This window comes from Dendrobates tinctorius, unplaced genomic scaffold (assembly GCF_039654945.1).
Source record: "Dendrobates tinctorius isolate UK_male_01 unplaced genomic scaffold, ASM3965494v1 ptg000040l, whole genome shotgun sequence".
NCBI classification, from domain to species: Eukaryota; Metazoa; Chordata; class Amphibia; order Anura; family Dendrobatidae; genus Dendrobates; species Dendrobates tinctorius.
In genome coordinates this window covers 14,628,996-14,644,991 of record NW_027361708.1, presented here as the reverse complement: position 1 = coordinate 14,644,991, position 15,996 = coordinate 14,628,996, and the positions used below count along the sequence as shown (strand labels likewise).

General features: G+C 40.3%; 1 protein-coding gene across 1 annotated transcript in view; it reads right to left on the bottom strand.

The window, feature by feature from the left end:
* The window catches only part of CDHR1 (cadherin related family member 1), a 271,365-nt gene that overhangs the window by 236,606 nt on the left and 18,763 nt on the right, over window positions 1-15,996 (bottom strand). Inside the window, exons 3-5 of the mRNA XM_073574822.1 lie at window positions 14,920-15,065; window positions 14,726-14,776; window positions 6,788-6,877 (exon numbers count right to left, since the gene is read on the bottom strand). Coding sequence (XP_073430923.1) covers window positions 6,788-6,877; window positions 14,726-14,776; window positions 14,920-15,065 — 287 coding nt within the window. The remainder of the gene's footprint in view (window positions 1-6,787; window positions 6,878-14,725; window positions 14,777-14,919; window positions 15,066-15,996) is intronic.

Here is a 15,996-nt window from a genome sequence, read left to right as displayed (position 1 = left end):
TCATCAAAAGACCTGGGCGGCCACAGAAGACAACAGTGGTGGATGATCGCAGAATAATATCCATGGTGAAGAGAAACCCCTTCACAACAGCCAACCAAGTGAACAACACTCTCCAGGAGGTAGGCATATCAATATCCAAATCTACCATAAAGGGAAGACTGCATGAAAGCAAATACAGAGGGTTCACTGCACGGTGCAAGCCACTCATAAGCTTCAAGAATAAAAAGGCTAGACTGGACTTTGCTGAAAAACATCTAAAAAAGCCAGCACAGTTCTGGAAGAACATTCTTTGGACAGATGAAACCAAGATCAACCTCTACCAGAATGATGGAAAGAGAAAAGTATGGCGAAGGCGCGGTACAGCTCATGATCCAAAGCATACTACATCATCTGTAAAACACGTCGGAGGCAGTGTGATGGCTTGGACATGCGTGGCTGCCAGTGGCACTGGGTCACTAGTGTTTATTGATGATGTGACACAGGACAGAAGCAGCTGAATGAATTCTGAGGTATTCAGAGCCATATTGTGTGGTCAGATCCAGCCAAATGCAGCCAAACTGATTGGTGGTCGTTTCATACTACAGATGGACAATGACCCAAAACTTAAAGCCAAAGCAACCCAGGAGTTTATTAAAGCAAAGAAGTGGAATATTCTTGAATGGCCAAGTCAGTCACCTGATCTCAACCCAATTGAGCATGCATTTCACTTGTTAAAGACTAAACTTCAGACAGAAAGGCCCACAAACAAACAGCAACTGAAAACCACCACAGTGAAGGCCTGGCAGAGCATCAAAAAGGAGGAAACACATCGCCTGGTGATGTCCATGAGTTCAAGACTTCAGGCAGTAATTGCCATCAAAGGGTTTTCAACCAAGTACTAGAAATGAACATTTTATTTAAAATTATTTAATCTGTCCAATTACTTTTGGTCCCATTAAAAACTGGTTGGCACATGTTAAGGAGCTGAAACTCCTAAACCCTTCATCCAATTTTAATGTGGATACCCTCAAATGAAAGCTGAAAGTCTGAACTTCAACTGCATCTGAATTGTTTTGTTCAAAATTCATTGTGGTAATGTCTAGAACCAAAACTAGAAAAATGTTGTCTCTGTCCAAATATATATGGACCTAATTGTATGTCGCAATTTTCTGAAACTTGTATCTTTTTTAGCTTTCAGTTATTTGAGATGTGCGGGTGCTTGTTTTTTTATACAAAAATGGCAATTCTACCATTTGGATATTTTCTTGCTTTACTGATTTTACTGTACAAGTTAGATAACTTTATATTTCATACATGTATTTTTTCATATCTATTTTTAATGGGGAATCGTGAGGCAAATTATTACTTTGCTATTTTTTTTTTACTTTATTTTTGTCCTTTTAGCTGACTTAAACTTGAGGTTGTCTGATCACTTGTTCTATATGGTTCACAACGATTTTATTGCAGTATATAGCTAAAATGACATTGTCCTGTGAAGCTCTGCCTTTGGCTGGGCTTCACAGGTGTACCAATATGACAGCCATGGAGCCATTCAGCTGTCTTTGCCATCCATCAGCATCCATGATCGCTCAGCTATGATTGCTGCTGTTCCAGGCAGATGCAGGCTGTTTATCAAAATTGGCAGAGTATGTTTCAGGCTCAGCTCCTGAGCCTGCTCCATACAACTACATCCAACATGCTCTGTACGTGTGTTACGGATGTCAGATATATGTAAAATAATCTTGATTTTTCATGTGTAAGCTGCCATTTATATGATTCTGATTCCTAGAACTAGATCTCTTATACTCATAGATTCTTTCAGCAAACTTAAATCACTCCTGAAAGGTGATATCACTGGGTGATAGCCAATTTATTAATAAGTTTCCTTAAATGGGTTGTCTATTTTATCTATATTTTAGCAAAGATGTCTGGGACATGATGCACTTGCCAATTACTATGACATATTATCCTGTCTCACAGTCTGCACAGCATGGCTGTTAATGGAGGAACATGTGACCAGACCTGTCCATCAGCCTCATCCAATAGAAAAGCATCTTCCTTATGTCAGGTGTTTTTAATTGAACGAGGCTGACGGACACTACTGGTCATGTGTTTCTTCATCAGCAGTCATCTTATCAGCAAGAGAGGTGGTCAGACAGTGAGGAAGGCCATACTAACAGCGGAGTGTGTTTCACAAAGGAGGAGAATGGAGGAGAACCTGTCATACCTATATAATAGTAAGTGCCACAAAATCAAGTCCTCAACACATTTGTAAAAATGAAGTAAAGTAGCCAACACTGTTTTAAAGTTATGACAGTGCCTGCGATAACCAAATATATAGCATCTGGCAATGGAATATAGAATCCCTAGTTAAAGGAGTTGTACCAAGCAAATACGTTATCAATAGAGGATAACTTTCTGATTACTGGGACCTCCATGGACCCAGTGGTCGCACCATTAGTGATCAATAAGGGGATAACTTATATACCAGGGGAAGAGTCTTGAGGAGATCATTTGCATATTCCCAGTGCCTTCTGGGATAAGTGAAGAGTCTCCGCGAGCTCAACGATCACTGGGTTTTGGCCGTTGCAGCTGAAAAGAGGAAATCGGAAAACCCGCGCGCCTATCGAATTTTGGCTCATCTTTCATCTTTCATCGTTTTTAAGAAATCTCAAGATGGAAGAGGCCAGGAGCCATTTGGTGAGCTGCATTTCTTGCTACATGTTCACAGACTTACCAGTGGAAAAGCCAAACTTCACATGCCACAAATGCAAGCTTGTGTCCCTGTTGGAGGAAAAGTTGCAAAATCTCGAAGAGAGGTTGGCTACGTTGAAGATCATTAAGGAAGGTGAAGAGTTCTTGGACAGAGCAGAATTATCTCTTCATGTTACAGAAAGAGAAGAAATTCGAAGTGCACCTGAAGAAACAGAGGAATGGAGACATGTGACCCAGAGAAGCAGGAGGATCAGGAGGCAGTCAGCACCCATACTGCTCAGGAACCAGTACCAGGCTCTCACGCAGGAAAATGATGAAGAAATACATCAGGATAAGACTTTGCCAACAAACAGCAACCTTGTACGCCTTCAGAGTCCTCCTGGATGGAGAAAGAAAAATGTTGTGAAGAAGAAACGGAGAGTGGTGGTCATGGGGGATTCCCTGTTGAGAGGAACAGAGGCCGCTATCTGCAGACCGGATATAACTTCAAGAGAAATGTGCTGTCTTCCAGGTGCAAAAATTAAAGATGTGTCTGACAGGATATCAGGACTCTTCAGACCTACAGATGACTACCCATTCCTGCTACTACATGTGGGGACAAATGACACCACAAGAAACGACCTGGAAACCATCTGCAGAGACTTTGAAGACTTAGGCAAGAAAGTGAAAGAACTGGGAGCGCAGGTGGTCTTCTCTTCCATCCTCCCAGTGGATGGCCATGGAACAAGGAGGTGGAATAAGATTCTGCAGGTGAACAACTGGCTACGTCGATGGTGCCGTCAGCAACGATTTGGATTTCTGGATCACGGAGTGAACTACTTATACGATGGACTACTTGCTAGAGATGGGGTGCACCTTACGAAGACTGGAAAGCATGTATTTGGAAGTCGCCTTGCTACACTTGTAAGGAGAGCTTTAAACTAGAACAACATGGGAAGGGAAGCAAAAGACCAGAAAAAGCCATACACCTGACAAATGCTATTGAGAACTCTGCTAATAGAAGTGGAAAGGAAGAACAAAGACGAAAGAATCTAATTAATAAAAATATTGGAGAAAGAGAAACCAATCACAAACTAAAATGTTTCTATACTAATGCACAAAGCATGGGCAACAAACAAGGAGAATTGGAACTACTAACACAGGAAAAGAAATATGATGTCATTGGAATCACTGAAACTTGGTGGGACGATACACATGATTGGAATACAAGACTAGAAGGATACAACTTATTTGCAAGAAACAGACTTGATAAACGAGGAGGGGGTGTTGCATTGTATGTTAGAAACGCATATATCTGCACAGAGATTGAAGCTTCAGAGACTGGGAGTTCTGTGGAAACTGTTTGGGTAAGAATACAAGGACAGAACAATGGAAAGGACACCATTGTAGGCATTTACTACAGGCCGCCTGTGCAAGCTGAAGATATGGATGAACTCTTTATGCATCAAATGGCCAAGTTCTCCAAAAAATATGACATAGTTGTCATGGGAGATTTCAACTATCCAGACATTTGTTGGGAATCTCTCTCAGGCAAAACTAACAGGTCAAGGAAATTCTTATCCTCTCTTGCTGACAACTTTATCTTCCAAAAGGTAGGGGAGAAAACAAGGGGAACTGCTACCTTGGATCTAATCCTTATAAACAGGGAGGAAATGGTTGAGGAGGTAAAAGTGGCTGGAACCCTAGGAGGTAGCGACCATGCTATTTTAGAATTTTGGATAACTAGAGGCGGAAGACCTGTGAAGACTCAGACGTCAAGGTTAGATTTCAGAAAGGCAGATTTTAAGGGATTCAGAAAGATAATTGGAGGAATCCAATGGCTGGATATCCTTAAAGACAAAAATGTCCAGGAAGGATGGGAAATCTTGAAAAATGAAATTCTCAAAGCACAGTTGTTAACAATTCCGAAAAGAGGGAAGAATAGGAAGCATTTAAGGAAACCAGGATGGGTGAACACAGAACTTAAGCACATGCTAAAAAGGAAGAAAAAAATGTTTATAAAATGGAAAGAGGGAGGCATATCTAAAGAAGAATATAATGCTGTCTGCAGAATCTGCAGGGCACAAATCAGATTAGCTAAAGCTGAAAATGAATTGAGGCTTGCAAGAGATGTCAAAAGCAATAATAAAGGATTTTGGGGATATGTCAAAAGTAAAAGAAAAGCCAAAGATGCTATAGGATTTTTACAGGATGAAAATGATGAAATGGTAAGACAGGATGTTGAGAAGGCTGAACTTTTAAATTCCTATTTTGCATCTGTTTTCTCTCAGAAAGGAAATGTAACACCAACTGTTATTCACTGTCCTATTAAGGGAATAGAAGAATCCAGGATATCTATAAACAGAAAGATAGTGAGGAAACACTTAGCTAACCTAAATGAATTCAAGTCTCCAGGTCCAGATGAATTACACCCCAGAGTACTGAAGGAGATAGCAGAAGAAATTTCTGAACCACTCTCCATAATCTTTGAAAATTCTTGGAGAACAGGAGAAGTGCCAGAAGACTGGAGAAGAGCAAATGTTGTTCCTATCTTCAAAAAGGGGAAGAAGGTGGACCCAGGCAACTATAGGCCGGTGAGTCTGACTTCTATACCAGGAAAGATCTTTGAACAAATTATTAAACAACATGTAAGTCAATACCTGGATAAGAATGAAGTGATCAAACAGAGTCAGCATGGGTTTGTAACTAATAAGTCATGTCAGACTAACTTAATTTCCTTCTATGACGGTATCACTGATTGGGTGGATCAAGGAAATGCTGTAGATATAGTATATCTTGACTTCAGCAAAGCATTTGACAAAGTCTCTCATACAATCCTTATTGAAAAAATGACTAAGTATGGAATGGACAAGGCAACTGTTAGGTGGATTCATAGCTGGCTTAGTGATCGGACCCAAAGAGTGGTCGTAAATGGCTGCACATCCAGTTGGAAGAATGTCTCAAGTGGGGTACCACAGGGCTCTGTCCTGGGCCCTGTATTGTTCAACATCTTTATCATCGATTTAGATGAAGGAATTGAGGGTAAACTGATTAAATTTGCTGATGACACAAAGCTAGGAGGGATAGCTAATACTAGAGAAGAGAGAGAGAGGATTCAAAAAGATTTAAATAAACTGGAGAAGTGGGCAGTAACTAACAGAATGGTTTTTAACAGGGAGAAATGCAAAGTACTACATCTGGGCAATAAAAATGAAAAAAGCATATATAGAATGGGAGGAATAGGGCTAAGTGACAGCACATGTGAAAAAGACTTGGGTATACTAATAGATCACAGACTGAATATGAGTCAACAGTGTGATGCAGCAGCAAAAAAGGCAAATGCAGTTCTAGGATGTATTAACAGAAGCATACAGTCTAGATCACGTGAAGTCATTATTTCCCTCTACTCCTCTTTGGTCAGACCTCATCTGGAATATTGTGTCCAGTTTTGGGCACCACATTTTAAAAAAGACATCAACAAACTGGAGCAAGTTCAGAAAAGAGCGACCAGAATGGTGACCGGTCTGCAAACCCTGTCTTATGAGGAAAGGTTGCAGGATTTGGGAATGTTTAGTTTGCAAAAGAGAAGACTGAGAGGAGACTTAATTGCTGTCTACAAATATCTAAAGGGCTGTCACATTGTAGAAGGCTCAACTTTATTCTCATTTGCACAAGGAAAGACTAGAAGCAATGGGATGAAACTGAATGGGAGGAGGCACAGATTAGATATTAGAAAAAACTTTTTGACAGTTAGAGTGATCAATGAGTGGAACAGGCTGCCACGAGAAGTGGTGAGTTCTCCTTCAATGGAAGTCTTCAAACAGAGGCTGGACAGACATCTGACTGGGATGATTTAGCGAATCCTGCTTTGAGCAGGGGGTTGGACCAGATGGCCCAGGAGGTCCCTTCCAACTCTACGATTCTATACTTAGTTCAACCCCTTTAAGGAATATTGATAAAGTCTATTGATAGACCATGAAAACACATTCCCTGTTGTTCTAGGAATATCATTAAGTCTCACTGAATATTTCCTACACGTTCACAGACACTGAGATCTGAATAAAAGTCGTAGTTTCATCCCACCAAAAAAACTTTGAAAGGAGTTTAACTGTACCTCAAGAACAGTCACAATGTAAGGTGTGTTGAGAAACTCTGGGCTCTCATCATTGGCATCTGTCACCAGAACTCGGACTCTCTCAGATACCTGTAACAAGTTCAGAAAAATAAAACATATCATCATATCAGTGTTTTCAGATTTTAAGGTCTTTGAGGCTTTGATCACTAATATTTTTAAGCCATCCTAGAGGTTTAAAGGTGGATTTGTCATCTGGGTGACTTGTCCTAATTAAGGTCAGAATATCCCAATGTGTGCTCTCCTAATAGCCCAATTTTCCTTTTTTGGATTTGTTGTTTGCTCCTCTTCTTCCCACAGCCATAACTTTTTAATTTTTCCGTCAATATGGCCATGTGAGGGCTTGCTTTTTGTTTTGCACGATGAGTTGTACTTTTGAACATTACCATTGGTTTTAACATATGGTCTACTGGAAAATAAGAAAAAAATTCATGTGTGGTGACGTTGCAAAAACAAAAGTGCAATTCCACAATTGTTTTTTGTTTGTTTTTTTTTACCATGTTCACCAAATGCTAAAACTGACCTGCCATTATGATTCTCCAGGTCATTACAAGTTTAAGATATCAAACATGTATAGTTTTTTTATTTAAGTGGTAAAAAAAAATCCAAAGTTTGTGCTAAGCATTTTTTGCAGCTGTTCTTTGACTTGCTATTTTGCCTGCTATTGTCCATGTTGGTTTTGTACTTTTGCTTCAATTATACTTTGCATTAATATATGTCTTGAGGGCATTGTGCATTTAACATAATGTGGATATCGATTATATCTTTTCCCCTCTTCCTTTTCCTTCAATATACTTGATTCTGTTGAATCTTGCTCATATATTCTACCACCTAGCACTTTTGCACTTTTGTGTCTACTTTTACATGCTTTGCCCCTACTTTATATGCTCCACAATCCTGTTCTGAGACCATTAGCAACCATGTCATAGGTTGTTTTGGGTTGTGGTTCTTGGGAGCCATGTTTGGCTTTCCTTTTTAAATGCTTTTCATTTGTTTGTTTCTCATATGTTGTTCATCATACTTTAATAAAACGTCTCTTATTTTGGTGATCCCTGTTTTCACATACCTCTTTCTTGTTCTTTCCATGCGTCGTACATCTACAGCGCATGTCATGAAGTGGTTAAAGCTTATCTTTTTCTTTTATTTTATCATAAATGTCAACATCACATTTTGGATGTGCAAGACTTTCTGAATTCACAAACAGGAATAGAGCTGTTCTGGCTTCAGCAAAGCATTGCATAGCTGAAACATAATGTTGCCTTTTAACATGGAATGAATAAAATTTAAAAGAATTATGAGAGACTTAAGTTTTTTTTTCCTATGGGGCATAGAACTTACAAGCTGGAAGTTTAAAACTACCTGTCTGTTTTGCCCTGTGATCAGGGCTGGCGTCAGCACCCAGCATATCCGGGCAAGTGCCGCGGCCCTGGCGAGACGGGGGGCCCACTGGGCACCTGAGCAAGTTTTTTTTTTATTTATTTATTTATTTATAAGTCTGGGGTCAATCCCCCGCCCTCCGCCCTCCACAAAACATCATACTGACCACTATGTTTTTTCCTGTGAGAGCGCACGGTCCACATGTTACCGCTCATTAATGTGCGCCCATAGTCATGACCGTAATAAGCAGTACCACATAACCGTACGCTCTCACAGGAAAAAGTTACCGGCACCTGGACTCAGGTGAGCGGCGTTGAGAATGAGCGGTGGCGGGCCCTGGGGGAGAATGAGCGGGGGGAGATGAGAGTGAGCTGGGGGGAAATGAGCCCAGCGGGGGAGATGAGAGTGAGGGGGGAAATGAGCCCAGTGGGGGAGATGAGATTGAGGGGGGAGAATGAGCCCAGTGGTGGAGATGAGGCCATTATTCTCTATGGCACATTATATGGGGCCCATTATCCTGTACGGAGCATTATATGGGGCCCATTATCCAGTATGGAGCATTAAATGGGGCCCATTATCCTGTATGAAGCATTATATGGGGCCCATTATCCAGTACGGAGCATTATATGCGGTCCATTATACTGTTTGGAGAATTATATGGGGTCCATTATCCTGTATGGAGCATTATATGGGGCCCATTATCCAGTATGGAGCATTATATGGGGCCCATTATCCAGTAAGGAGCATTATATGGGGCCCATTATCCTGTATGGAGCATTATATGGGACCCATTATCCAGTATAGAGCATTATATGGGGCCCATTATCCTGTATGAAGCATTATATGGGGCCCATTTTCCAGTGCAGAGCATTATATGGGGCCCATTATCCTGTTTGGAGAATTATATGGGGCCATTATCCTGTATGGAGCATTAAATGGGGCCCATTATCCAGTATGGAGCATTATATGGGGCCCATTATCCTGTTTGGAGCATTACATGGTGTCCATTATCCTGTATAGAGCATTATATGGGGCCCATTATCCTGTTTGGAGCATTATATGGGGCCCATTATCCTGTATGGAGCATAATATGGGGCCCATTTTCCAGTATGGAGCATTATATTGGGCCCATTATCCTGTTTGGAGCATTACATTGTGTCCATTATTCTGTATGGAGCATTATATGGGGCCCATTATCCTGTATTGAGCATAATATGGGGCCCATTATTCAGTATGGAGCATTATATTGGGCCCATTATCCTGTTTGGAGCATTATATGATGTCCATTATTCTGTATGGAGTATTGTATGGGGCCAATTCTGTATGGAGCAATGTATGGGGCCTTGTTGTGAATTGTCTTTCTGGGCTCCCTCTGGTGGTTACTGGAGGTAGTGGAGCTGGTTAGATTAACAGAGGCCTGCCACCTGATAATGATAATGATGATTGGAGGTCCGGGGTTACAGATTGGAGTATTTAAGACAGCAGACTTCCTTCAATCCCTGCTGGTGATTTCCTTCCTCTTCCTTCTGAGGTCTGATGTCTCCTGCTCTGTTCCTGCATGGTTCAGCTAAGTGGTTCATTTGTTAATCTTTTGCATTTGATCTGGTTTTGCCTATCTCTGCTTTGTGCAGGTCAGCTTGCTCCTGCTGGGGCTGTGCTGGATCACCGCCCATATGTTACTACTTGTGTCAGTTTGTTCTGTCCCCTGTTATATTGGACTCGTTTTGCTTTGCTTCCAGTATATACCAGAGTGCTGATATAGTGGGGGCGAAGTCATGTGACTTCAGTGTTTTTTGTGCATCAGACGTGTTGGATTTTTCAGGGTTTTTTATGTGATTGCAGACAGTGTCTTTCCTTTCCTGTCCTGTCTAGTCAGTTTGGGCCCATCATTTCCTCAGTCTATTTCTCTGCCTGCGTTTGTGTTTCATCTTGTCTCACTGACAATATATGTTTGGGGGCTATCTATTCCTTTGGGGTCTGCTCCAGGGCAGTTTAGATTTCACCTTTCTTGCTTTAGGCTTAGTTAGCTCTCCAGCTGTGCCGAGGTGTCTAGGGCATCGTAGGTACGCTCTACGGCTACTGCTAGTTGTGTGGATAGGATCAGGGGTCTGCAATCCGCTTAGTTACCAATCTCTCTGGTTTTCTGGTGGCTTAGCTTGGTCCTGCTATCATCCTCGGTGACCCATTCATATCAGGGCCTATTCTGTATGGAGAACTATATGAGGTCCATTCTGTATGAAGTATTATATGTTGCCAATTATTCTGTATGGAGCATTATATGGGGCCAATTATTCTGTATGGATCATTACATGGGGGCTCATTATTCTGTATGGATCATTATATTGGGCCCACTATTTTGTATGGAGCATTATATTGGGCCTGTTATTCTGTATGGAGCATTGTATTGGGCCCATTATTCCGTATGGAGCATCATATGGTTTCCATTATTCTGTATGGAGCATTATATGAGGCCCATTTTCTGTATGGAGTTCTGTATGGAGCATTGTATCGGGCCCATTATTTTGTATAGACCATTACAGTATATGATGCCCATTATTATGTAAGGAGCATTATATGAGGACCCTTTTTCTGTATGAAGCAATATATGGGGCCCATTATTCTGTATGAAGCAATATATGGGGCTCATTATACTCTATGAAGCAATATAAGGGGCCCATTATTCTATATGGAGCATTATATGGGGCTCATTATACTGTGTGAAGCAATATATGGGGCTCATTATTCTGTATGGAGCATTATATGAGGCTCATTATTCTGTATGAAGCCATATTTGGGGCTCATTATATTGTATGGAGCATTATATGAGGCCCATTATTCTGTATGAAGCAATATTTGGGGCTCATTTTATTGTATGGAGCATTATATGAGGCCCATTATTCTGTATGAAGCAATATTTGGGGCTCATTATATTGTATGGAGCAATATATGGGGCTCATTATTCTGTATGGAGCATTATATGAGGCTCATTATTCTGTAAGAAGCAATATGTGGTGCCCAATAAACTGTATGGAAGACTATGTGATGCCCAGAATACTGTATGGAGTTCTATACTGTCCGGTCTTAAATAAAAACTTTTGAATCCCCACTAGGGCACGCACTATGCTCTGCGAGAATTTGCTAGTTTCTGAGCTATTGTAAATTTTACAATAGAGATCACTCATGTAATGTAAGAAGTAAGTGCTATCTTTGGCATTGTACTATACCTATATTTCTTTGCCGTATCTGTGCATCATGAATTGTGGTACGTGTTAAAGGGGCACACTGAGACACTTTTGCCCGGGGCCCACAAAAACCTGGAGCTGGCCCTGCCTGTGATGATCTCTCACGGCTCAAGCAGTGACTCTCTGGCTTAATTTCACTGCACGCCAACAGAGCAGGTCCTTCTCTTCCACTCTGCTCTGTCAATTGGACATCACTGCCAATGTCATGCTGATTGATAGCTGGCTTCCTGCAGTTAGGCTGCTGCTGTAATGACCCGTACGCCGGTCGTCGTTTGAGAATGGGATATGACGCTGCTATGAAGGACTCTGACCATGATTTGATACCAAACCAGCTTCTCTTTATAACTTGTGAAACAGATAAGAGGATTTTACTTCTCAGTGAAATATGGGCCACAACAGCCACAAGCCACAAAATACAAATTATGCAGCCTGAGAGATCCCTAGTGCCAGCTTCACGGACAGGAGAAAGACTACCCCAAAACTATGCCACTCCCTTCCTTATCCAGTACTGGGCCTATGTGGGGTTCTACCGCAACTGTGACATGTGACAGGTATATAATCTTACACCACCTTACGTTTTAATTACAATAGATGCCAGGTACCCTGTTTTCCCCTTGAAACATATATATATTTTCACAAATAACTTAAACCAACACAATATCTGCACAGTGCACTGTCCTCTTTGCGAGCGCTCAGAGCGGACGCCCTGACAGAATATACTCAACAGTAAACCACTGGACTTACTATTCTGATGTCCGGCCACTGGATTTAATCAGTTTTCTAGGTCACCAAATCCTCTGATACAAGTGCAGGTGAAGATTCATCACATAGCTCTTCTATGGCATTCACATTTTTATCAGAGTCTCGATATACAGGAGCTCACACAATCTCCATCAGTCCATGGGTAGACTCAGTAACAGCAACGTTCTTGGATATGCTGCGACTTCTATCTAACTCTCCCTAACTAACATCTCAGTCTACTCATGAGAGCTGCTCCCTCTGGATCAAACTGTCCAATTTGGATCACTTCAGGCTCTAGATCCTTCTCAGTCTCTCAGGCAGGGCTCCTTCTTTAAATTTACATCACGAAAGCCAGAGTTTACAACTTCCTGTTTCCAGAGCTTTCTATCTGTTTCTCCATGGTGACCTCTAGTGGCCAAACTAAATTACTGCAGTATCATTTCTTATAACAAGCAACATTGAGAACATTAACATGCTACACTGCCAATCAGCATCACCTCATCAGTGATATACTGACAACTGAGCAGAGCGGTAGAGAAGATGTTACTCTGTCAGCGAGATGTCAGTGGAAGAAGGAGAATCGGTGTGACTGCACTGAGATAGCATAAATCATTGACTGTTAGAACAGGCAGGTAGTTAGCAACTACCTGCCTGCAAGTACTTAACCTATGTCCTGGATAACCCCTTTAAGCTTTATAGCCTTTCCGGTGCTTTATATTTTGTCTTACATGTGAAAGTTTGGAGCAGGAGTGAATCGCTACTTTATGTCTGAAGGAAGTTAGCACTACATGAGAATTTTGCTTGATTTCAACACCATAGATTCTAATTAATAACTTAAATAAAACTATCATACAGTGCTCAAATGTCATTATTCCCTTTTTTACTATATTGGAGAAATAAACCACCACCTAGATTCCAAATACTGCTATACAGTACATACATATCACCTCATATCTCTACATAAAATATAGTGAAGGGGTTAAACACTCCGGAAATTGCACATAGTAAATCCTTACACTTGCCCATTTTTCCTGCTTCTAAATATCAACTACAAGAACTGACAGTACACTTGCTTTTCAATATGTCTCACCCCATGACAGGTGTGACTGTACAGAGTTTTGGCTGCAGAGATGATGTCACGTCAACAGCTCACATCACCGCTGCAACCAATCTCTCTGCTCAGCAGCTCTGCAGCTTTTACTAGCTGCAGATTTGACATCAATAAAGATAAGTAAATGAAGAAAATAATGCAATAAATATAACAATATGCCTATCAAAACTTTATTGTTACTATAATAAAAGTAATATACTAACCAAAGTGTATTTATTGCCTCCATGTTGGATTGTATTTATGGCTGTTAACAATGTCAGCTGGTTTATCTACACTAGTATAAAATAATACTGGTATCCACTTAGTTGTATTTGTTGGAATGTTTATACTTACAATGTATTCCCTCTCTGACATACTAATTATATCATTAAACATAATTAGTGAAGCCTTACTCATCATCTACAGGAGTTCACTAAACTGATTCTACACCCTCAAATACTGACCAGTGTCCCATTTACCCTGAAGAATCTACCAACATTATAGAGGGCATTTATGTGTCTTTGAAACAGCTATAACCTCTTCAAATCACCTGCCAGCGTCTGCCCTATGAGGGTTTATAAAATGAGTTGTCAGGAACTTGCATATTGAGCACCAATATAAGACTACAGACCGCCCCGAAGCCTGGGCATCTCATTAACTAAAAACTTCTAGCACTGATTACACAAGAACCACAAGACGGAATTCTTCACCCCAGGTATAATATTAATCAGTGTAACAGCGGCAACATGACAATGTCTGTAGTTTACTTAGCAAAACCCTGATGACAGGTTCATTTTAAGTATAAAACTAGGAGCAAGTTGCAGGGTGAAAATGGATGAAGGAATGAAGATTAGAGAGTGAAATTGTGTGCAACATGTTTAACTCAACATGACAAATACAATATGTAAATCATTTGTATTTCGTCAAGGATGTTGACAGCCATTTAAAATCAAGATTATACAGCTATTCTGACATGAATTTTCAAAGTAAGTCCACCTGCCTCCGCAGGTTGGCGATATCTGTTTAGATCCACTTTAGGTATATTCCACTGTATCCAAGTGGGTACATTTCATGTATACTTGTGTTTATAATATCTGACATTTGTATCAGTCACTAACAAGAATACAGACAAGTGGAGGCAATAGTGTTTTTTAATGCACGATGCAATATAAAAACAATTTTAGTAGCTTTAGAATAAAGGAGGTTAAGATTGTACTTGTGAATGATTTTTGTGGCTTTTATTAAGTAGCAATTCCCATTCCTATCTATTCAGTAGGATTTCTGCTGTAAGTAGTTTTCTGCTGTAAGTTACACCACCATCTTTTGGAAATTATCGTGAATCTGTCAGGCTAAAGCAGCTAAATTTGTGAGTAACTAAGTGATGTAAATGTAAATACATGTAAATTGGTGTAAGTTGCATAATAACCACCCCCCCACTTATTCTTAGTCTGATTATTACATTACCCTTACCTTGTTTATTCCATCTGATATGCTGACAATTGCCTCAATCTCATCTTGCTTCTGTAAATTACAAAAAGAAACCATGACAATAAAACTATAGGGAATATGCTTTACGACTATGTAACACTTAGTGTCACTAAAACCTATGTAATTTTAGAACTGAAAAAGTACAGTCATATATACAGTATATGTCAGAAATTTACCTCCCGGTCTAGTTCCTCAATCACAGTGACGTTTCCATGGATAGAGTCAATGGAAAAGTAGCGTTTTGATCCAGGTTCAAAGGTTAGACCATATATGACTGGGTAGCCTTCAGGATCAGTGCCATTCAGCGTGTAGATGTATGTACCTGCATAGAAAAAAAGTGTCATGTCACCAAACAAACAACCAACATAAGGTTACATTACAGCCATAGCTAATTAATATATGTAGGAACTACAGCAAAGGTGAGACATGCGCTTACCTGACAGCAATTTAAGGTTTATGGCCATTCATTCTCATCAATCAGAGCACAAGAAATCAGCAGACCGCCAGGACATTGGATAAATTCCATCACATAATCCAACGCTTCTTTATAATGGTAACTTTTTTATTTTACAATGATAAATATCAACATAGACAGAAAAATGCCAGAGTTGAAAACCTACGTGTTTGGAACTTTAACAGTCCCTAATCATGGTTCAAGTTAAAATCAGTAGGTTTTCAATTCTGGCTTTTATTTGTCTCTGGATATTTATCATTATGCAATTTCAATGAGGAGAATATTTAGTCAGATTGCAGAAACTGCATAGTATTCATGAAGTCACTGTATAGAAGATTATAGTATAGGCTTCTCTGGTGCTATAATGATTGGTGACAAATAAAGCAGAACATTGTGAATCTCTTCCCTCATCTGTAGAAGCATTTATTAGCAATTCACTATATTCGCATGTGAACATTGTCTTTCTCAGGCATCCTTACCATAAGGACACATATTGTTACAGGTCTAGTGTACTAGTAGGTATATCCAGACCTAAGATAAGATAGATGAACAGGTACTGAATACTAAAACCCCAGATTAGACTGCAACATCTCAGTCATCCTTATGGAATTGGTGTCTTAGGCCATGTGCACACAATGAGTATTTGGTGAGTTTTTTACCCCAGTAGTTGTAAGCCAAAACCAGGAGTAGAACGGTCAGAGGAAAAGCATAATAGAAACATTTGCACCCCTTCTGCATTTATCACCCACTCCTGGTTTTGGCTTGCAAATACTAGGCAAAAAAACTCACCAAATACTGA